The following is a 23,547-nucleotide window of genomic DNA, read 5'->3' on the forward strand; positions in this document are numbered from 1 at the left end:
GAGAGAGGAGATAAAGGAGGGTAATGAGGGGAGCGCTAGAGAAAAGACACCCAGAGAATGCACAAAAAACTGCACTAGCTGAAAAAGTAAAAACATCCTGTCCAACTGACAAGAGAGCATTGTACAGAGAAACAGAACAGTGCAATAGCGAGAGAGGTAGAACACCGGCGCCCTCTAGTGACTAGAACTAAGAAAGCCACCAGAGCAAGCCATAGGTAGACTGTCAACATACTGAAAAGGACAGCGGGGTTACAGACTGGACACCCGGGAGACCTCGGGAAACACATAGGAGGGAGAAGGAGCAGGGAACAGGGGTAAGGGGGGCGGAGAACAGGGAGGGAAGCCCTGGGAAAGAAGGGGGAAGGTCGGGAGACAGACATATGGAGAGAGGGGTGGGAAGAAGGACCGGGGAGGGAGGGACAGGGAAGGGGGGGAGCAGGGGAGAGAGGCTGAGGTTACGGGGGAGAACTCCAAGGGGGGGGACCAAAGGGTAGGGGAGAGAACCATTGCAGACAGAGCACATCATGACATTCCCACCCACTGCAACAGGTAAGCCCGTTGATGCCCACGCTGGAGTCCCAACGAGTCCAGTACACAGTCCCAAAACAGGGAAAGAGGTGAACGTGGGGGAAGACGTGGGGAGGAAGACGGGGAGATGAGGGCCTCAAAAGAACAAAGGCAGGGGACACCGATGAGATGTTATGCATGAGACTCGATACCCTGGATCAACGTGGGGAGGGGGATGATGGGAAGGAGGGGGGGTCAGGGGTCTCCGCTCCAATCCTCCAGGCGGGGGGGTTGTCTCCGCTCCTGTCCTCCAGGCGGGGGTGTCTCCGCTCCTCTCCTCCAAGCGGGGGGGGGGGGGGGGGGGGGTGTCTCCGCTCCAGTCCTGCAGGTGGGGAGGTTGTCTCTGCTCCTGTCCTGCAGGCGGGGGGGGGGGGGGGGGTGTTGTCTCTGCTTCTGTCCTGCAGGGGGGGGGGGGGGTTGTCTCTGCTCCTGTCCTCCAGGCAGGGGTCTCCAGTTCTGCAGGGGAAGGTCCCTGTCCTTCTGCCATGTGGCGGAGGTTGAGGCTGTTACTATCCGGTGGACGCTTCGGACCTAGAGAGGAAATACATCCAATGGTCTGAGAAGCCTGCACCAGGTCAGACCCCTAGAAAGACGAGGATCCTGAGGTTTGGCTGCTTTTGGACAGGCGGCCATCAAGAGCAATTACCTCCCTGCCAGCAACCTGCGGCCTGGGGAGATTGTGGATTATACCCCCGTGATGAGTGACCGGGGCAAGTGGCAGCAGAACACCCTTCCTTTGAACTAACACCCTCTACCAACTGGGATGGGATGTGAGAGCAGTATCACCAATGCAAAATGTCTGTGTGGTGTTACCGGTCAGAAAGTTATCCCTTCAGTGGTAATAAAGGTGCATTCTCTTGTTTTACCACAAGGTGCCAGTATTGTTTTTATGCAATGTTTTATGTTGCACAGCTGTAGTCATTCAAGGGTTACTGTTTATGTGCCACCTGGTCTGTACCAACCTATGAGAGATGCTGTTCTTTCTCTACCTATCCCTGTTCTTTATACACACACAACCCCTGGGGTTCAGTCAGTCTAGTCTGGAGTGTGGTAGGAAACACATATGAAGAACACAGAGACTTTCTTTCTGAAAGCAACATTTCCACTAATGATGCAGTGCTAAGCACTAAAGAGAGGACAAGTCAGAGAACACCCCAACCCATGCCGTGAACATATCTACACAGTGCAGGACTCCTCCTAAAGCAGAGGAACTGATCCAGAGAGAGCAAAGCAGCCAAGCGCCTACGTACTCTATCTCGCAGTGCAGGTGACACCGGATAATTTGGGATACTTTGAACTCAGGTAACTAGGACTGGGGCTTGTCACCCTGGTAGGACGGGTAACTCTGCAATACAGGGCAAAAGGTGGTATAGTGACAAAGGTTGAAACACAGGCACAAGTATTCTTCTTCTCTCAAGTATTCTTCTTCTTCTTCCAAAGTTCCGGCAGAGTACAGTACTACATTGGGTTGGGTCTCTCAAGACAAACTCCTCTCCACTACTCTGAACTCTCTACTCATCTCAGCACGTAACAAAGTCAGCACCGCTATGTTACTCTCTACCTCAGCAACTCTCAGTGCAGATCTAGAGAAAGCAAGTCTGTATGAGTCACGTATTATTCACCTGTATTACCAGAGACTTGCCAGTAAAGAAAGTGTTATTTATTCTACTGGGACCACCGTGAGAAGCGCCCGAGGGACCCATCACGACCCGGCAGGTCACCGACCATTGGGGAGCAATATAGCCAGCCACAGAAGAACTAAAAGCAGGTGTACCATCACACCTGTGTGCAGAGTTGGCACTGGCGTCACACCGACCTCCTAACCGGCTGAGCTATATTCCACCGACCATCCACCATAGTGGCGTCACACTTAACCACCTAGCAAGTGACCGTTCTCAGCAGAGTAGCTACCACATCTGTAGCTGAATCAACAGCCACCACTGTGACAGCCAGGGACTCAGGACCTGCGACTCAAGACCAACTGCAGGTAACCTACAACATAGGACCAGTGGTCACTATGCGGGGGGCTGTGCCTACAGTCTCTCCACCTCCCTGAGGAGCCAAGAGGGTTGCCCCAGAGTTCCTCCAGGTATAGTGAAGCCCCTCATTAGGTAATACGTTTTGTTTTGCTGTTTCCTATTTACAGGCTAAAACAGCCTTCAAGTGACTGGGCTATGTTGGCCATCTTGTTATTGTGTGTCTTCTTCCATGGTAACGTCCAAGTCTCTGTGTCCGGCCGTGACGCAAACTTTTCTCCATGAAGGCTGCCATGGTCTCCTCCATCAGGGCAAAGAGCCCCGAGTGTCCCCACCACACCCCCCCAATGTGCCACCATGGTCTCCTCCATCAGGGCAAAGAGCCCCGAGTGTCCCCACCACACCCCTCAATGTGCCACCATGGTCTCCTCCATCAGGGCAAAGAGCCCCGAGTGTCCCCACCACACCCCCCCAATGTGCCACCATGGTCTCCTCCACCAGGCCAAAGAGCCCCGAGTGTCCCCACCACACACCCCCAATGTGCCACCATGGTCTCCTCCACCAGGCCAAAGAGCCCCGAGTGTCCCCACCACACACCCCCAATGTGCCACCATGGTCTCCTCCATCAGGGCAAAGAGCCCCGAGTGTCCCCCCCCCCCCAATGTGCCACCATGGTCTCCTCCATCAGGGCAAAGAGCCCCGAGTGTCCCCACCACACCCCTCAATGTGCCACCATGGTCTCCTCCATCAGGGCAAAGAGCCCCGAGTGTCCCCCCCCCCCCCAATGTGCCACCATGGTCTCCTCCATCAGGGCAAAGAGCCCCGAGTGTCCCCCCCCCCCCCCCCCCCAATGTGCCACCATGGTCTCCTCCATCAGGGCAAAGAGCCCCGAGTGTCCCCCCCCCCCAATGTGCCACCATGGTCTCCTCCATCAGGGCAAAGAGCCCCGAGTGTCCCCCCCCCCAATGTGCCACCATGGTCTCCTCCATCAGGGCAAAGAGCCCCGAGTGTCCCCACCACCCCCCCCCCCCCCCAATGTGCCACCATGGTCTCCTCCATCAGGGCAAAGAGCCCCGAGTGTCCCCACCACACCCCTCAATGTGCCACCATGGTCTCCTCCATCAGGGCAAAGAGCCCCGAGTGTCCCCCCCCCCCCCCCCAATGTGCCACCATGGTCTCCTCCATCAGGGCAAAGAGCCCCGAGTGTCCCCCCCCCCCCAATGTGCCACCATGGTCTCCTCCATCAGGGCAAAGAGCCCCGAGTGTCCCCCCCCCCCAATGTGCCACCATGGTCTCCTCCATCAGGGCAAAGAGCCCCGAGTGTCCCCCCCCCCCTAATGTGCCACCATGGTCTCCTCCATCAGGGCAAAGAGCCCCGAGTGTCCCCACCACACCCCCCAATGTGCCACCATGGTCTCCTCCATCAGGGCAAAGAGCCCCGAGTGTCCCCCCCCCCCCCCCCCCCCCCAATGTGCCACCATGGTCTCCTCCATCAGGGCAAAGAGCAGTAAATCCAAGCAATTTGAAACTTGAGTCTTTACTGAGGTAACGTAGTAGTGGTAGTAGTGCAATACAGGTTAGATAGATAGATAGGAGATAGATAGATAGATAGATAGATAGATAGATAGATAGATAGATAGATAGGAGATAGATAGATAGATAGATAGATAGATAGATAGATAGATAGATAGGAGATAGATAGATAGATAGATAGATAGGAGATAGATAGGAGATAGATAGATAGATAGATAGGAGATAGATAGGAGATAGGAGATAGAAGATAGATAGGCGATAGATAGATAGATAGATAGATAGATAGATAGGAGATAGATAGGAGATAGATAGATAGATAGATAGGAGATAGATAGGAGATAGATAGGAGATAGATAGGAGATAGATAGATAGATAGATAGATAGATAGATAGATAGATAGGAGATAGGAGATAGATAGATAGATAGATAGATAGATAGATAGATAGATAGGAGATAGATAGGAGATAGATAGATAGATAGATAGATAGATAGATAGGAGATAGGAGATAGATAGATAGATAGATAGATAGATAGATAGGAGATAGGAGATAGATAGATAGATAGATAGATAGGAGATAGATAGATAGATAGGAGATAGGAGATAGATAGATAGATAGATAGATAGATAGATAGATAGATAGATAGATAGATAGATAGATAGGAGATAGATAGGAGATAGATAGATAGATAGATAGATAGATAGATAGGAGATAGATAGATAGATAGATAGATAGATAGATAGATAGATAGGGAGATAGGAGATAGATAGGAGATAGATAGGAGATAGATAGATAGATAGATAGATAGATAGATAGATAGGAGATAGATAGATAGATAGATAGATAGATAGATAGGAGATAGATAGATAGATAGATAGATAGATAGGAGATAGATAGGAGATAGATAGATAGATAGATAGATAGATAGATAGATAGATAGGAGATAGATAGATAGATAGATAGATAGATAGATAGGAGATAGATAGATAGATAGATAGATAGATAGATAGATAGATAGGAGATAGATAGATAGATAGATAGATAGATAGATAGATAGATAGATAGATAGGAGATAGATAGGAGATAGATAGATAGATAGATAGGAGATAGATAGATAGATAGATAGATAGATAGATAGATAGGAGATAGATAGATAGATAGATAGATAGGAGATAGATAGATAGGAGATAGATAGATAGGAGATAGATAGATAGATAGATAGATAGATAGATAGATAGATAGATAGATAGATAGGAGATAGGAGATAGATAGATAGATAGATAGATAGATAGATAGATAGATAGGAGATAGATAGGAGATAGATAGATAGATAGATAGATAGATAGATAGGAGATAGGAGATAGATAGATAGATAGATAGATAGGAGATAGGAGATAGATAGATAGATAGATAGATAGATAGATAGATAGGAGATAGATAGATAGATAGGAGATAGGAGATAGATAGATAGATAGATAGATAGATAGATAGATAGATAGATAGATAGATAGGAGATAGATAGGAGATAGATAGATAGATAGATAGATAGATAGATAGGAGATAGATAGATAGATAGATAGATAGATAGATAGATAGGGAGATAGGAGATAGATAGGAGATAGATAGGAGATAGATAGATAGATAGATAGATAGATAGATAGGAGATAGATAGATAGATAGATAGATAGGAGATAGATAGATAGATAGATAGATAGATAGATAGATAGATAGGAGATAGATAGGAGATAGATAGATAGATAGATAGATAGATAGATAGATAGATAGGAGATAGATAGATAGATAGATAGATAGATAGATAGATAGATAGGAGATAGATAGATAGATAGATAGATAGATAGATAGATAGGAGATAGATAGATAGATAGATAGATAGATAGATAGATAGATAGATAGGAGATAGATAGGAGATAGATAGATAGATAGATAGGAGATAGATAGATAGATAGATAGATAGATAGGAGATAGATAGATAGATAGATAGATAGGAGATAGATAGATAGGAGATAGATAGATAGGAGATAGATAGATAGATAGATAGATAGATAGATAGATAGATAGGAGATAGATAGATAGGAGATAGATAGATAGATAGATAGATAGATAGATAGATAGGAGATAGATAGATAGATAGATAGATAGATAGATAGGAGATAGATAGATAGGAGATAGATAGATAGATAGATAGATAGATAGATAGATAGGAGATAGATAGATAGATAGATAGATAGGAGATAGATAGATAGATAGATAGATAGATAGATAGATAGGAGATAGATAGATAGGAGATAGATAGATAGATAGATAGATAGATAGATAGATAGATAGGAGATAGATAGATAGATAGATAGATAGATAGATAGATAGATAGATAGGAGATAGATAGATAGGAGATAGATAGATAGATAGATAGATAGATAGATAGGAGATAGATAGATAGGAGATAGATAGATAGATAGATAGATAGATAGATAGATAGATAGATAGATAGGAGATATATAGATAGGAGATAGATAGATAGGAGATAGATAGATAGATAGATAGATAGATAGATAGGAGATATATAGATAGGAGATAGATAGATAGATAGATAGATAGGAGATAGATAGGAGATAGATAGATAGATAGATAGATAGATAGATAGATAGATAGATAGATAGGAGATAGATAGATAGATAGATAGATAGATAGATAGATAGATAGGAGATAGATAGATAGATAGATAGGAGATAGATAGATAGATAGATAGATAGGAGATAGGAGATAGATAGATAGATAGATAAGAAGTGATAACCAGCGGCACACCAATTGTGTGAAGAAAACGTGATGATTTATTCGTGAATCAAAACATCTCAGCAAACACAGTCCAGCACGACGTTTCGGCGGGAGTCCGCCATTTTCAAGTGCAAGGTAGTGAACTTCAGTGCTCATTTAAATACACACATGATTACAAAGGCATACACATGATTGGTGGACATAATCTGTCAGTCTCTGTAAGGGACCAATCGGTCCTAAATAGTGATTAAAAAAGGTGAAAAAGTGCTTCCACACGTGATAATAAGTATGGTTTCAATATACAAAAACTCACTTGAAAAGATATTAAAGTACAACTAATATTTTTGTACATTATAGGAGTAGACAACATCGGGTCATTTTTAAGAGGTACGCCACCATGGGTGCTAGAAAATAATTAACCGATGGCAATACTGAATATTAATAATGCACTTTGTGCAGCTGTACACATAATCGATGTATGGACCGCATAGAATTAGGCCGAACTACCCACTGGTCGGAGGCTCCGTTGATCTTCTTCCAGCAATAGGATGAAAGGTCGGCGGGTAGGAAACCAGGACTCCACAATCGCACGGGAACCGCGCGCACAGTGTGAACCGGTTCCAATCCTCTTTCCAAGGTGTGGGTATTTGTCCAGTCAACAATAAATGAACGACTATTGGATGAAAATAACGTGGCGTTAACCTCTCTAGCCCGGTGTGTTCACTCTTAAAGTGCAGACCAAGTCTAAAATCAAAGAAAAAATGGTAAGTATATGACATATTAATAGACATAATGAGGAAATATAATAAAGAAATAACTTGTAAAGTTCACTACATATTATCCCATCCTCCGTATAACAGAGAGCCAGGATAACAGTTGACATGAGGATTATGCTCTATCTGAACATAGCAGTAGTCACTTTGTATTCAACATTTAGACCTGTTGGTTGTAAGGTCCCCAACTCATGTATCCAAAACAATTCTCTTTTCATAAGGATTGTTTGTCTGTTGCCCCCTCGTTTTAATGGCTCAATTCGTTCTAAAACCATAAACCAACAGGTCTAAATGTTGAATACAAAGTGACTACTGCTATGTTCAGATAGAGCATAATCCTCATGTCAACTGTTATCCTGGCTCTCTGTTATACGGAGGATGGGATAATATGTAGTGAACTTTACAAGTTATTTCTTTATTATATTTCCTCATTATGTCTATTAATATGTCATATACTTACCATTTTTTCTTTGATTTTAGACTTGGTCTGCACTTTAAGAGTGAACACACCGGGCTAGAGAGGTTAACGCCACGTTATTTTCATCCAATAGTCGTTCATTTATTGTTGACTGGACAAATACCCACATCTTGGAAAGAGGATTGGAACCGGTTCACACTGTGCGCGCGGTTCCCGTGCGATTGTGGAGTCCTGGTTTCCTACCCGCCGACCTTTCATCCTATTGCTGGAAGAAGATCAACGGAGCCTCCGACCAGTGGGTAGTTCGGCCTAATTCTATGCGGTCCATACATCGATTATGTGTACAGCTGCACAAAGTGCATTATTAATATTCAGTATTGCCATCGGTTAATTATTTTCTAGCACCCATGGTGGCGTACCTCTTAAAAATGACCCGATGTTGTCTACTCCTATAATGTACAAAAATATTAGTTGTACTTTAATATCTTTTCAAGTGAGTTTTTGTATATTGAAACCATACTTATTATCACGTGTGGAAGCACTTTTTCACCTTTTTTAATCACTATTTAGGACCGATTGGTCCCTTACAGAGACTGACAGATTATGTCCACCAATCATGTGTATGCCTTTGTAATCATGTGTGTATTTAAATGAGCACTGAAGTTCACTACCTTGCACTTGAAAATGGCGGACTCCCGCCGAAACGTCGTGCTGGACTGTGTTTGCTGAGATGTTTTGATTCACGAATAAATCATCACGTTTTCTTCACACAATTGGTGTGCCGCTGGTTATCACTTCTTATCTGGATCAAGGGTTCGTGGTCAGAACCAAGCCAACGAGCACCCGCATCGCTGAGACCTGTAGTGCCACTCATCTCCACAGTATAGATAGATAGATAGATAGATAGATAGGAGATAGATAGATAGATAGATAGATAGATAGGAGATAGATAGGAGATAGATAGATAGATAGATAGATAGATAGGAGATAGATAGATAGATAGATAGATAGATAGATAGATAGATAGATAGATAGATAGATAGATAGGAGATAGATAGGAGATAGATAGATAGATAGATAGATAGATAGATAGGAGATAGATAGATAGATAGATAGGAGATAGATAGATAGGAGATAGATAGATAGATAGATAGATAGATAGATAGATAGATAGGAGATAGATAGATAGATAGATAGGAGATAGATAGATAGATAGATAGATAGATAGATAGAAGATAGATAGATAGATAGATAGGAGATAGATATATAGATAGATAGATAGATAGATAGATAGATAGATAGATAGGAGATAGATAGGAGATAGATAGATAGGAGATAGATAGATAGATAGATAGATAGATAGGAGATAGATAGATAGGTAGATAGATAGATAGATAGATAGATAGATAGGTAGATAGGAGATAGATAGATAGATAGATAGATAGATAGATAGATAGATAGGAGATAGATAGATAGGTAGATAGATAGATAGATAGATAGATAGATAGATAGGAGATAGATAGATAGATAGATAGATAGGAGATAGATAGATAGATAGATAGATAGATAGATAGGAGATAGATAGATAGGGAGATAGGAGATAGATAGATAGATAGATAGATAGGAGATAGATAGATAGATAGATAGATAGATAGATAGATAGATAGATAGATAGATAGATAGGAGATAGATAGATAGATAGATAGATAGATAGGAGATAGATAGATAGATAGATAGGAGATAGATAGATAGGGAGATAGGAGATAGATAGATAGATAGATAGATAGATAGATAGATAGATAGATAGGAGATAGATAGATAGATAGATAGATAGATAGATAGATAGATAGGAGATAGATAGATAGATAGATAGATAGGAGATAGATAGGAGATAGATAGATAGATAGATAGATAGATAGATAGATAGATAGAAGATAGATAGATAGGAGATAGATAGATAGGAGATAGATAGATAGATAGATAGATAGATAGATAGAAGATAGATAGATAGATAGATAGATAGATAGATAGATAGGAGATAGATAGATAGATAGATAGATAGATAGATAGATAGGAGATAGATAGGAGATAGGAGATAGATAGATAGATAGATAGATAGGAGATAGATAGATAGATAGATAGATAGATAGATAGATAGATAGATAGGAGATAGATAGATAGATAGATAGATAGATAGATAGATAGATAGATAGGAGATAGATAGATAGATAGATAGATAGATAGATAGGAGATAGATAGGAGATAGATAGATAGATAGGAGATAGATAGATAGATAGATAGATAGATAGATAGATAGATAGATAGATAGATAGATAGGAGATAGATAGGAGATAGATAGATAGATAGATAGATAGATAGATAGATAGATAGGAGATAGATAGATAGATAGATAGGAGATAGATAGATAGATAGATAGATAGATAGATAGATAGATAGATAGATAGATAGATAGGAGATAGATAGATAGATAGATAGGAGATAGATAGATAGATAGATAGATAGATAGATAGATAGGAGATAGATAGATAGGTAGATAGATAGATAGATAGATAGGAGATAGATAGGAGATAGATAGATAGATAGATAGATAGATAGATAGATAGATAGGAGATAGATAGGAGATAGATAGGAGATAGATAGGAGATAGATAGATAGATAGATAGATAGATAGATAGATAGATAGGAGATAGATAGATAGGAGATAGATAGGAGATAGATAGATAGGAGATAGATAGGAGATAGATAGATAGATAGATAGGAGATAGATAGATAGGAGATAGATAGGAGATAGATAGATAGATAGATAGATAGGAGATAGATAGATAGATAGATAGATAGATAGGAGATAGATAGATAGATAAATAGATAGATAGATAGATAGATAGATAGGAGATAGATAGATAGATAGATAGATAGATAGATAGATAAATAGATAGATAGATAGACACACACACACAGTCTTGTTAGAACAATAGACAGTCAGCTCCCAGTTGATGGATCTCGAGCAGACAATGCACACGTGTATTCCATGGATCACAGCTGGCAGATAAGCCAAAAGACAACCTTGGCAGTGAGAAGAATACAGAGAATGGATAAAATAGTCTCTGAATATAGATTATACTGACGATGTGGCAGTGACTTGAGTTAACCCTTGGTTATGTTTAGCAGTGGTGACTTGGGAGCTGTAGTGGGCTTATGGCTGGCTCAGGCTACGGGGCCTTTATAGATCCTTTAATTCTCAGCTGTGGGGGCTTTAGAGAAGAGTTACCTACACCCGCAGGTATGAACTTCCACCTAATGCTGTCTATGGGCACAGAGTGACACAGATCCAGGGTTGTAGGTCCCACCTTGTGGGTAGAGCTAGCCATCAGGGCGACCCCCTTAGGAAACCTAGCAGCTTGCAATAGAGATTCGGCTTATTGTACTTAGCTGAATTACTGACTTATACCTGAAAGAAGAATAGCTATCCAGCATAGACAGGGTTGTCCCTTGATTCCCTTTAATGCAGCCTTACCATCTTTAGTCACTAGCCACACATGGCTAGGAAGATAAGGCTTGTTAGAAGAAGAATCTCTTGCATAACGTCCCGCAAATAGGTCCTGGCCTCAGGCCAGGGCCTGGAAGGATCTCTTTAGTAGATTCTCTGTATTCTCTCTCTCTCTCTCGCTCTCTATAACAATGTAACAAGAATCTGCCTCAACTAGTCCCAACCCCACTAAATATATGGCCCTTCGGGGGAGGGGGGGGATCTGATTGGGCAAAGGGACCAAGATAACCCTCTGTGATAGGGCAGTGACCTCGGAGGTAGCTAGCTCAGGGATTGGTTAAACATAGAATTAGCAGAGAGTGGCTTGAAATACATATAATCCCACACAGAACCACCTGGGATGGAGGCCCTGCTGCAGGTGTTGGGGTGTCACTCCACATGGAATATAGCGCAGAAACGTGTTGCGTTAAGAAAAGTTTTTATTTTTTGGTTCACTCTGAAGTTTTGTGTTGTTTCTGCGGTTGTGGCGGGCGATCCGATGTGTGACACCCAATACCTCCACACAAAAGGGCCGCCATCCCAGATCTATCCATATTGTTCCTTCCAGCTTGGAGCGGAGGACCCTGGAGCCAGTCGCGGTGGAGGAGCTGTATATATATATACTCTCTATAGAGTTGTCCCTATATATCTGCACAGCTCCTCTAGGTGAGTGAAACCCCCCATTTCTTTTGTTTCATAGACTGACTATAGGCCCTATTCCACCAACAGACCTGATGACAGATTATCTGCCAAAGATTTGAAGCCAAAGCCAGGAACAGACTATAAACAGAGATCAGGTCATAAAGGAAAGACTGGATTTCTCCTCTTTTCAGATCCACTCCTGGCTTTGGCTTCAAATCTTTGGCAGATAATCTGTCGTCAGATCTCTTGGTGGAATATGGCCTTAAGATTTACCACACCAGAAAGTGCCCCGTCTCGCTTTTTCTTCTAATATAATCAATACAGACATCAGTTAACCCTTAATAGTGACACCTGGTGGTGGGAGCAGCAAACTACGGCTTCAGTCTGAGAGGATATAGACTTAGTAGCGACCTATGGGCAAGGAGCCCCAAGTGTCCCCACCGCTCACTCCCAACGGGCCACCATGGTGTAATTTGATTGTAGCTTTATACCAGCAAACCTGGGGCTAGAGAAGATGTAGACACAACGGCCATAGATATACTGGGTGTTATCAGAGAGTGCCGGGTGCCACCCTGCCGTGGCTGAGGTATTTAGATAGAGAGCTGAGCTGTTAGGCAGGAGACAGGAAGACAAAGACAGGCGAAGCCTTGAAGATGGCACCTGCCCCGCTGCCCCTGCTTAATTGCCTCTACTGCCCTAAACGGCAGCGGACAACTGGTCAGCGGCCCCTAGGCCTCACTGAGTGAAACACAGAACGATAGAAGACAGACAAAACACAATAAAGAGAAGTCAGAAGTCCAAGGCCAATACCAAACAGACAGCGCAGTACAAAGTGGTATCCAAGGGGGTAGTCAGAGGTCAGAGGTCAAAAGCTGAGGTCAGGTAAGCAGAATGTAAATGCAGGAAACCTGCTGGGTTAGGATACACTAGTAAACTAGGCACTATCGCAGGCAAGGACTGGGAAACAGGGGACGGTACTTATGGAGCCTGGGGTTCCAGCCCCGGGTGTGATTGGGGCTCCAGGTCCTGTCCAGATACTGACTGGTGTGACAGCTGTCAGTCAGCGACCAGTGACCACACTACACCTTATGTTTATTGGCCACCCTGGCCACCCGGACTACGAGGTATAGCAGAGCAGAGTAGAGCAAAACATGAGAAGCAGTCTGGTTGCTATGGACCCCGCCATCGTGTCCCTAGCAACCGGCCTGAGCGGTTGTTATGTACGCTTTCACCACACGCCGAACACACGGCCCCAAGATGAGCCTTAGGCCGCATTCACACGATGTGCTCGCTCTGTGAATGACGGAGGGAATGGACGTGAAATCCCTGTCCTGGAGTATTCCCCACACGCCATGATGTACCAATGTCATGCTGTATCAGCTGCGCCGCGCCGTCCCTACAGTGCCACAGACATTATACCAGTTTCCCTGGGAAAACCGTCCAGTAGAGATTCCACGTCCGTTCCCTCCGTGATTCCCAGAGTAATTGTGTGAATGCGGCCTTAGCCTGGTGGAAGAAATCCCGAAGGTGTCTGGCTTCCTCATTACACGCCAGGACGCAATTTATTTCTCCTCCACTAGAGGGCGCAATGCGGCAAACAATCTCTCCGAGGGAGTCATAAGAAGAGACCAGAGAAATAGACCTCATTGTCAACCGGTGATAATGGGAGATGGGGTGGATGGGGGGGGGGGATGGGGGGGAGATGGGGGGGATGGGGGGGGGATGGGGGGGAGATGGGGGGGATGGGGGGGGATGGGGGGTGCGCCTCATCCAGATGTTTTATAAACTATGGGGCGGATTGTGGAGATAGAACAAATTTTATTTACTGCAGATGTGCAGCAATTCTGCAGTCAGATCTATAATACTGCGCTCTTATGGAGGACCCACTAAGGTAAATGGGGAAGATTAGCAATAAATGTAAAGTAAATAGAGGAGTCACAAATACACGGGAGGCCCATCTCATTCCTATGGCCGTCCTGTAATCCACTCTGGAGATGTCACCATAAGTCGCTCAGGGCCATTCTGAAGTCTCGATAAGTCGCTCAGCGCAATCCTGAAGTCACGATAAGTCGTACAGCACGATCCTGAAGTCACGATAAGTCGCTCAGCGCAATCCTGAAGTCACGATAAGTCGCTCAGCGCAATCCTGAAGTCACGATAAGTCGCTCAGCGCCATACTGAAGTCACGATAAGTCGCTCAGCGCCATTCTGAAGTCTCGATAAGTCGCTCAGCGCCATTCTGAAGTCACGATAAGTCGCTCAGCGCCATTCTGAAGTCTCGATAAGTCGCTCAGCGCCATTCTGAAGTCTCGATAAGTGGCTCAGCACCATTCTGAAGTCACGATAAGTCGCTCAGCGCCATTCTGAAGTCTCGATAAGTCGCTCAGCGCAATCCTGAAGTCACGATAAGTCACTCAGCGCCATTCTGAAGTCTCGATAAGTCGCTCAGCGCCATTCTGAAGTCACGATAAGTCGCTCAGCGCCATACTAAAGTATTGATAGGTCGTACAGCGCGATCCTGAAGTCTCGATAAGTCGTACAGCACCATTCTGAAGTCTCGATAAGTTGCTCAGCGCCATTCGAAAGTCTCGATAAGTCGCTCAGCGCCATTCTAAAGTCTCGATAAGTCGCTCAGCGCCATTCTATGCCTCTGGAGCTCAGGCTCCATCTCGGCTCTTTCACCATATGTCGCCATTTGTGTACGAAGAAAGCGGCAGGATTCCTGCTGTACAAGGGGAAGCATCAGAGACGCCAGAGCGATGACATCACCTGATCAGTATCCGGACTTCTCATCTGCTGATTGTTTCCAGGAATCACCACAACTCGCTGATGGTATCTGAAGAATGATAGGATTGCATAACATAAAGATGGAGGCACGGGTTATATTGGGCCCTCACACTCCATCTCGCTGTGGGATACCCATCCATCCCCCATAACCTACCTGCTATGGGGAGTAGCTCCCTGCGGCCATGCAGAAAGGTCAGAGGTCATAAACATTCACTATAAGGTAATGGCGTGACTCCGGCCTGGCTCCGAATGCTCCCGACATGGAGGGAAGGCAGAGAATTGCTCAGCTATTCAGATTATCCATTTTATTAGTTTGCCTCATTGGTGCAAAACCTGCAGAACGTGTTTTGAAGCCGCTAAGGAGCCACAAAGAAGAACAGTCGCTTTTATATGGCCGATATTTCCTCCTAGTTTCTGGAAATCATTAAGGATGAATAACATCGTCACCCCCCTCCGTCGTCTTCCCCCTCCATCCTCATCCCTCTCCATCGTCATCCCCCTCCATCGTCATCCCCCTCCGTCGTCATCCCCCTCCATCGTCACCCCCTCCGTCGTCATCCCCCTCCATCGTCACCCCCTCCGTCGTCATCCCCCTCCATCGTCACCCCCTCCGTCGTCATCCCCCTCCATCGTCACCCCCTCTGTCGTCATCCCCCTCCATCGTCACCCCCTCCATCGTCACCCCCTCCATCGTCATCCTCCGTCGTCATCCCCCTCCATCGTCACCCCCTCCGTCGTCATCCCCCTCCATCGTCACCCCCTCCGTCGTCATCCCCCTCCATCGTCACCCCCTCCGTCGTCATCCCCCTCCATCGTCACCCCCTCTGTCGTCATCCCCCTCCATCGTCACCCCCTCCATCGTCACCCCCTCCATCGTCATCCTCCGTCGTCATCCCCCTCCATCGTCACCCCCTCCGTCGTCATCCCCCTCCATCGTCACCCCCTCCGTCTTCATCCCCCTCCATTGTCACCCCCTCCGTCATCATCCCCCTCCATCGTCATCCCCCTCCATCGTCATCCTCCTCCATCGTCATCCCCCTCCATGTGGCTCCATAACAATAGCCAATGATCAGAAATTCCTGTTTCTTTGGCACCTCTCCCCATGTACCAGGCTGCCATTTGCCTTCATGTAATGTGTAGTTGATCGTGTAACTTTCCTGTCTGTCACCCCTATCGCTTGTGTAATGGTAATCCTCCATCGTCATCCCCCTCCATCGTCATCCCCCTCCATCGTCATCCCCCTCCATCGTCATCCTCCATCGTCATCTCCCTCTGTCGTCATCCCCCTCCGTCGTCATCCCCCTCCGTCAGCATCCCCCTCCATCATCATCTCCCTCCGTCGTCATCCCCCTCCGTCGTCATCCCCCTCCATCATCATCTCCCTCCGTCGTCATCCCCCTCCGTCGTCATCCCCCTCCATCATCATCTCCCTCCGTCGTCATCCCCCTCCGTCGTCATCCCCCTCCATCGTCATCCCCCTCCGTCGTCGACCTCCTCCTTCGTCATCCCCCTCCGTCGTCATCCCCCTCCATTGTCATCCTCCGTCATCATCCGCCTCCATCGTCATCCCCCTCCATCGTCATCCTCCATTGTCATCCCCTCCATCGTCATCCCCCTCCCTCGTCATCCCCCTCCATCGTCACCCCCTCCGTCGTCATCCCCCTCCATCGTAATCCCCCTCCATTGTCATCCTCCATCGTCATCCCCCTCCGTCGTCATCCCTCTCCGTCGTCATCCCCCTCCATCGTCATCCTCCATCGTCATCCCCCTCTATCGTCATCCCCCTCCGTCGTCATCCCCCTCCATCATCACCCCCTCCGTCGTCATCCCCTTCCATCGTCATCCCCCTCCATCGTCATCCCCCTCCATCGTCATCCTCCGTCATCATCCCCCTCCATCGTCATCCCCCTCCATCAGTGTACACTGGGGTCTCCCTAAGAGGTCAGGGGTCTCCCTAAGAGGTCAGGAGTCTCCCTCAGAGGTCAGGGGTCTCCCTCAGAGGTCAGGGGTCTCCCTCAGGAGTTAGGAGTCTCCCTCAGAGGTCAGGAGTCTCCCTTAGAGGTCAGGGGTCTCCCTCAGAGGTCAGGAGCCTCCCTCAGAGGTCAGGAGTCTCCCTCAGAGGTCAGGAGTCTCCCTCAGAGGTCAGGGGTCTCCCTCAGGGGTCAGGGGTCTCCCTCAGGGGTCAGGAGTCTCCCTCAGAGGTCAGGAGTCTCCCTCAGAGGTCAGGGGTCTCCCTCAGAGGTCAGGGGTCTCCCTCAGAGGTCAGGGGTCTTCCTCAGAGGTCAGGAGTCTCCCTCAGAGGTCAGGAGTCTCCCTTAGAGGTCAGGGGTCTCCCTCAGAGGTCAGGAGCCTCCCTCAGAGGTCAGGAGTCTCCCTCAGAGGTCAGGGGTCTCCCTCAGAGGTCAGGGGTCTCCCTCAGGGGTCAGGAGTCTCCCTCAGAGGTCAGGAGTCTCCCTCAGAAGTCAGGGGTCAGGAGTCTCCCTCAGAGGTCAGGAGTCTCCCTCAGAGGTCAGGGGTCTCCCTCAGAGGTCAGGGGTCTTCCTCAGAGGTCAGGAGTCTCCCTCAGAGGTCAGGGGTCTCCCTCAGAGGTCAGGGGTCAGGAGTCTCCCTCAGAGGTCAGGAGTCTCCCTCAGAGGTCAGGGGTCTCCCTCAGAGGTCAGGAGTCTCCCTAAAAGATATGTAAAAAAAGTGTGCACTCCGTAGAGTTGCACGCTCGTCGGCGCTGCACTACAGATACGTAACTATTTTGCTGCTATATAGATCTAGAGGATTCCGTATCCTCAGTGTTAATCTAAAAAGTCAAATACCAATATGATCTATAGCGCTATAGTTAACGGGAGGGTGATGTTAGTCATGTGATGGTATAACGTGAAACAAAAATGAATATAGGTTTATAGTAACTGTATACACAGTTGCTATAGTAGATAAACAGGTGACTACCCCAGGTTTGTGTTATAAAGTCATCACTACCCAGAGTGCACTGATATGGTCTTGTATATGACTACTCAGATGGTATCATTGGTCCTACCTCTTTTACGCTGGGATGAGGTCCCATTCGCATGTCCCTGAATTGCAGTCTTGCTTTAAAGAAGATATCGTCCAAGGAGTAGGAGGGAGATGTAGAAGTTCTCTTTGTCCCCGGCCGGCGGCTCTGCTGATACCTATCACCCGGCGTGGTGGAGTAAAACAAGGGGAATCCACAGTTCAGTGACGTCACTATGGTGGATACGGAGGCCGATGTGGGAAAAAAGACATCTAACGCGTTTCAGCGAGCTTACGGTCGCCCTCGTCAGATGATCCCGACTCCTTATATTAACTACTCCACCTATCATCCCTCTTCCTTTCTCAGCTATGTTGGGGTGAGTAGTATTTACCAAGAGGTTGATTTCTCCTTTAGGGTACAAACCCACTTGACGTATTTGCTGCGTGAATCAGTCTTAAAAATAAGCAGGCAAAACGCAGGTTGGCTTTATACAATTGTTCTGCGTTAATATACGCAATTGCGTATTTTTGAAGCGTGAAGCTTGTTGTTAGCAAAGCATCAGTTGTTAACAACCTGTGCGAAAAACCCATGTAGCTTCACGCTTCAAAAATACGCAATTGCGTATTTTAACGCAGAACAATTGTATAAAGCCAACCTGCGTTTTGCCTGCTTATTTTTAAGACTGATTCACGCAGCAAATACGTCAAGTGGGTTTGTACCCTGACTAATAATCCGTTATGAGTTCCTAATTCATGATTCTTTCATTGTTCTCTCCACGGGATAGAAAAAATGATTGAATAAACATATATATATAGATCCAAGAATATTCAATTTAAAAACGCAAAAAGTTCTAAATCCGCATTCAGACCGTGAGGAATGAGACTGTTAAATTTAAAAATGTATTCTGTTTCTATCTTAGACATTTTTTCAATGTAGTTACCACCTCTCTAATTTGTCACTACTATCTCTATGCTGCGAATTGTGCATGTGTAAAAGATCCCGAGTGTTGCTCCGCAAACTGTTGGGATAAAGGGTGGCCCATGAATTTCCTTTCGATATTATATACATGTTCTGTAATACGCGTATTCAACGATCTTTTCGTCCTTCCTATGTAGAATTTTCCACACGGGCATTTGATGTAGTATATATAGTATATATAGTAGTATAGGATTTGAATTGTCATGTCTCCTTCTTGAGTTGAAGTGATTATAGTTGGTTTACCCGCTATTCTGCATGGTTTGCAGCTCCTGCAAGGAAAGAAACCATTTTCCTCCCCCAAATATCCCTGTATTGATCTGTTACTTTCCTCTCTTTTATTTTGCCGTTTAACAGTGGGGGCTACTATATTACCCACATTTTGCGCCTTTTTAAAAATAAAATTGTGTTTTTCAGATAATTAATCTCCAATTATTTTATCATTCTTTAAAATGTCCCAGTGCTTTTGTACTATTTGTCTGAATTTATGGCTCTCTTTACTGTATGTGGTGGTAATTGGAATTTTAATATATTTTTCCTTTTGTCATTATGTTGTCTTCTGTCCTTGTATTTTTATCTTGCAGAAATTCTTCTCTATTTTTCCCCCTATTTCTAGGGCAGTTTGTCGCATTTTTGCCACCTCATATCCTTTTGAGGCGAATTTTTCTTGAAGTTGTGTTGCTTCCTTCATGTATTGATCTTTCAAAGTACAATTTCTGCGCAATCTAATGAATTGGCCCTTAGGGATGTTTAATAACCAGCTCGGCAACTATTTCTGTCGATAAAACTTCTGCTATCGGTTGGTTTATAATAAGTTTTAGTTAAAATTTGATTATCTTGGATATAGATGGTTAAATCTAAAAAGTGTATCTCTGTTTGGCTGTACTCGGGGGTAAAGGTAAGGTAAAAACTATTTTTATTAATGTTATTTAAAAACGTATCGAGAGTGTCCTTGCCCCCTTTCCAGATGAACACCACATCATCTATAAAACGATGCCACAGGGCGAAATTCGCGTCCAGCTTACCGTCGGGAAATATATGGTCCTGCTCCCAGCGGCCTACATATAAATTTGAATAGCTGGGCGCAAATTTCGTCCCCATAGCGGTCCCCCACTTTTGTCTGTAAAAGTCACCTTCATAATAAAAATAATTATGCGTTAATATAAAAGTAATACAATTCCCCCAAAAATTTATTTGTTCCTGTTTAAAACTTTTAGATTTATTAAGAAAATATTCCACAGCCTCTCTACCTTTGTCATGTTGTATGATAGTATACAACAAAGTGACATCCAAAGTGCATAAAATAAAGTGCTTCTCCCATTTTACTTCCTCTAAAAGTTGTAGAATGTGTTTGGTGTCCTTTAAATAAGCCGGCAGGTTTTGAGTGCATGTTTGTAAAAATGTATCCACATAGCCTGGTAAATTGGCTGTCAGACTATTTATTCCCGATATAATAGGACGCCCTGGAGGTGAATTTTGGGGATGTGGTAAAACATAGGAATATAGGGGGCAGCATTTAATATATAGTTCTTTTCTGTGGTAGATACTATCCCTAGATTGACCCCATTAGTTACCAATCCTACAAGTTCCTTCTTATATTTGAAAGTGGGGTCATTCATACGTTGTTCATACGTTTGCTTGTCCCCCAACAATCTTAGGGACTCTTTATGGTAGTATTCTTGTTCCATAATGACTATACGGCCCCCCTTGTCTGCTGGTCTAATAATTATTTTGTTGTTCTCTTCTTGTTCACTTTTGACTAAATTGTTCCTCCATCTTTTATCTCCATAATCTTTTTCCCTCGTTGGTATTTGTCTTATATCTTTTATAACCATATGTTCAAAAGTAGTGATGCATCCGATGTTTCATTCTGTGGATAAAATTTTGAGTTTGCAGATATCCACTCTCGGTTACAGGAGGACTACTAATTTGGGGATTTCTTATAAAAAACTTTTTCAACATAAGGTTTCTAGTAAATTTTTTGATGCCTATAAATGCATCAAATTTATTCAATCGTTTTGCTGGTGCAAATTTGAGACCTTTACGGAGCAGACTTTCTTCCCCCTTTTTTAGTGTATAATTGCTAAGGTTATACATTTTTTGTGGTTGTTCTATTTTTTGTTCTAATGTTGTTGTTATCTTATTTTTCTTTTTTCTTCGGGTGAGTTTCCCTCCTCTGTTGCCTCTTCTTTGTCTTTTTCTCCCAGTTGTTGAAAAAAAAAAATTTTTTTTAAGATTTTTTCACTATTGCTTCTTTATTTTTATTTTTGTTAGTGGACCTTTGAGATGATGATTGTCCTGTGTGGTAGTTGTTTTCTTGTTTTCTTATTTCCGCCTTTTTCTCTAGTCCTGATTTGACCCTAGCTAATGGATTCTTTGGTGATTCTGTAACTATATCGGTTTCCATGATGCTTGTTAGTGTTTCAAATCTGTTTGTGGTTGGAAGATTACACAGAAAAATATTGTTCTGTTCCGGCGTTTGTATTGTATTTGTTGATTCTTTATCTTTCCGTTTAGTTTGAATATTAATAGGTGACAAGGGGATATGAGTTCTAATCTCCTCTAAGTTTATTGCTTCTTTTTCCACTATTTCCTGTACAGTGGACACGTTTGAGTCTTCATCGTGCACGGTTAGCATTGATAACTCATCTCGTATTTCATCCACTACAATAAATTGTGTATTTTCTTTATTCATTTTTAGTCGTTGTAAGTGAATATCCCTTTCTAATTTCCGTTCTTTTTTCTCTATAATGTCCTTCTCTTTATTGTGTATCCTGAATATGATGCTTGTTGTCAATTTCTTAACCTCCTTGTATTCTTTACATGGTTTGATGGATTCGAATAATGTTGCTATTTCTTTGCTCATGTTTAATATATGTTCCTTCCTTTTATTAATGACAAATATTACTGTTTGTTTCGAAAAGTTGTGAAATAATGCATCCCATTCATCTAGTGTGTCTTTATCCCCTAAATCCCCTGAGAATGGTTTGTATATAGTAAGACGATATCTTCTTTAAAGCAAGACTGCAATTCAGGGACATGCGAATGGGACCTCATCCCAGCGTAAAAGAGGTAGGACCAATGATACCATCTGAGTAGTCATATACAAGACCATATCAGTGCACTCTGGGTAGTGATGACTTTATAACACAAACCTGGGGTAGTCACCTGTTTATCTACTATAGCAACTGTGTATACAGTTACTATAAACCTATATTCATTTTTGTTTTACATTATACCATCACTTGATTGACATCACCCTCCCGTTAACTATAGCGCTATAGATCATATTGTTATTAGTCTCCCTAAGAGGTCAGGGGTCTTCCTAAGAGATCAGGGGTCTTCCTGCAGGACAATCACCCAACACACACTTTAAAAAGCCCTAGAGAACGGTGGTGAGATAAAGCCCTGGAGACGTGTAAAGTGGCAGCAATGAGTCCAGAGCTGAATCCCATAGACACCTGTGGAGAGATCTCACAATGGCCGCTTGGAGAAGGCGCCTTCATATTCCAGGGACCGCCGGCAATGCGCCAAAGAGGAACGAGCTAAGATCCCAGCCGAGCATTGTAAGAGACTCATTGCTGGTTCCCAGAAGCCGCTGTTCCCAGGTATCTTCTCTATAGGTTGTGCGACCAAGTATCAGGCTGCGGGCGCCAATCAGAGGTGTAGCTAGGCTCTCCTGCACTGAGGCAAAGATTCAATTTGGCGCCACGCCCCCTGTATGCGCAGTAAGCACAGGGGGTCCCATGTATCTATATATATATATATATATATTTTTTTTAGGGTACAAACACACTTGGCGTATCCGCAGCGAGTTTCTCACTGCTAATATGCAGCGAAACTCGCTGCGGATCCCATCCCTGTTTACTCAATGGCAGACAAACTCGCAGCCCGTCCCGTTAACCCGCCGGCTGCCGGAGACTATACATTACCGGGTTCCCGCTTTTGCTTGCTTCGGCTGTTCCCGATGTCTTCACGTCCCACTCGGCCAATCAGTGCACTGCAGCGGGACGTGCCAGGACCTGCCGAAGAAAGCCGGAGCTGGGACCCGGTAATGTATAGTCTCTGGCAGCCAGCGGGTTAAAGGGGCGGGCTGCGGACAAACTCGCAGCAGGGATGTACATTGTCTGCCATTGAAAGTATAGGGCCGGGATCCGCAGCGAGTCTCGCTGTGGATACGCCAAGTTGTTTGTAGCCTTTATGAAGTGTAGATGAGCGATTGTTTAGATGAGCGATTCGGTCATTTCTACCGGCAGCACTGGTGTGGTGTTCACAATATGGGATACATAATGTCATATTTACTGTGTACCTGGAATGTTCTAATTTAAAATTTGGTCCCTATGTACCATAACGGAGGCGCCGTTGTCTCCGCTCCCTGCTGTCTGTACCTGTGGAGGGGCCGTTGTCTCCGCTCCCTGCTGTCTGTACCTGTGGAGGGGCCGTTGTCTCCACTCCCTGCTGTCTGTACCTGTGAATTAGGAGGCGGCATTGTCTCCGCTCCCTGCTGTCTGTACCTGAGGAGGCGCCGTTGTCTCCGCTCCCTGCTGTCTGTAC

General features: G+C 44.6%; 2 protein-coding genes across 3 annotated transcripts in view; one reads left to right on the forward strand and one right to left on the reverse strand.

Annotated features, from left to right (window-relative positions):
* The window catches only part of LOC138789136 (putative ferric-chelate reductase 1), a 567,372-nt gene that overhangs the window by 105,510 nt on the left and 438,315 nt on the right, over window positions 1-23,547 (reverse strand). The window lies entirely within an intron of this gene.
* On the forward strand, window positions 15,466-16,104 carry LOC138789389 (uncharacterized). The gene has a single exon (XM_069967999.1). The coding sequence runs from the start codon at window positions 15,466-15,468 to the stop codon at window positions 16,102-16,104; it is 639 nt and encodes a 212-aa protein (XP_069824100.1).

The sequence above is a fragment of the Dendropsophus ebraccatus genome, chromosome 4 (genome assembly GCF_027789765.1).
Source record: "Dendropsophus ebraccatus isolate aDenEbr1 chromosome 4, aDenEbr1.pat, whole genome shotgun sequence".
Classification (NCBI taxonomy): Eukaryota; Metazoa; Chordata; class Amphibia; order Anura; family Hylidae; genus Dendropsophus; species Dendropsophus ebraccatus.

What these genes read in the sequence shown, in the direction of transcription:
- LOC138789389 (XM_069967999.1), top strand. Translation starts at nt 15,466, where the DNA reads ATGAATAACATCGTCACCCCCCTCCGTCGTCTTCCCCCTCCATCCTCA.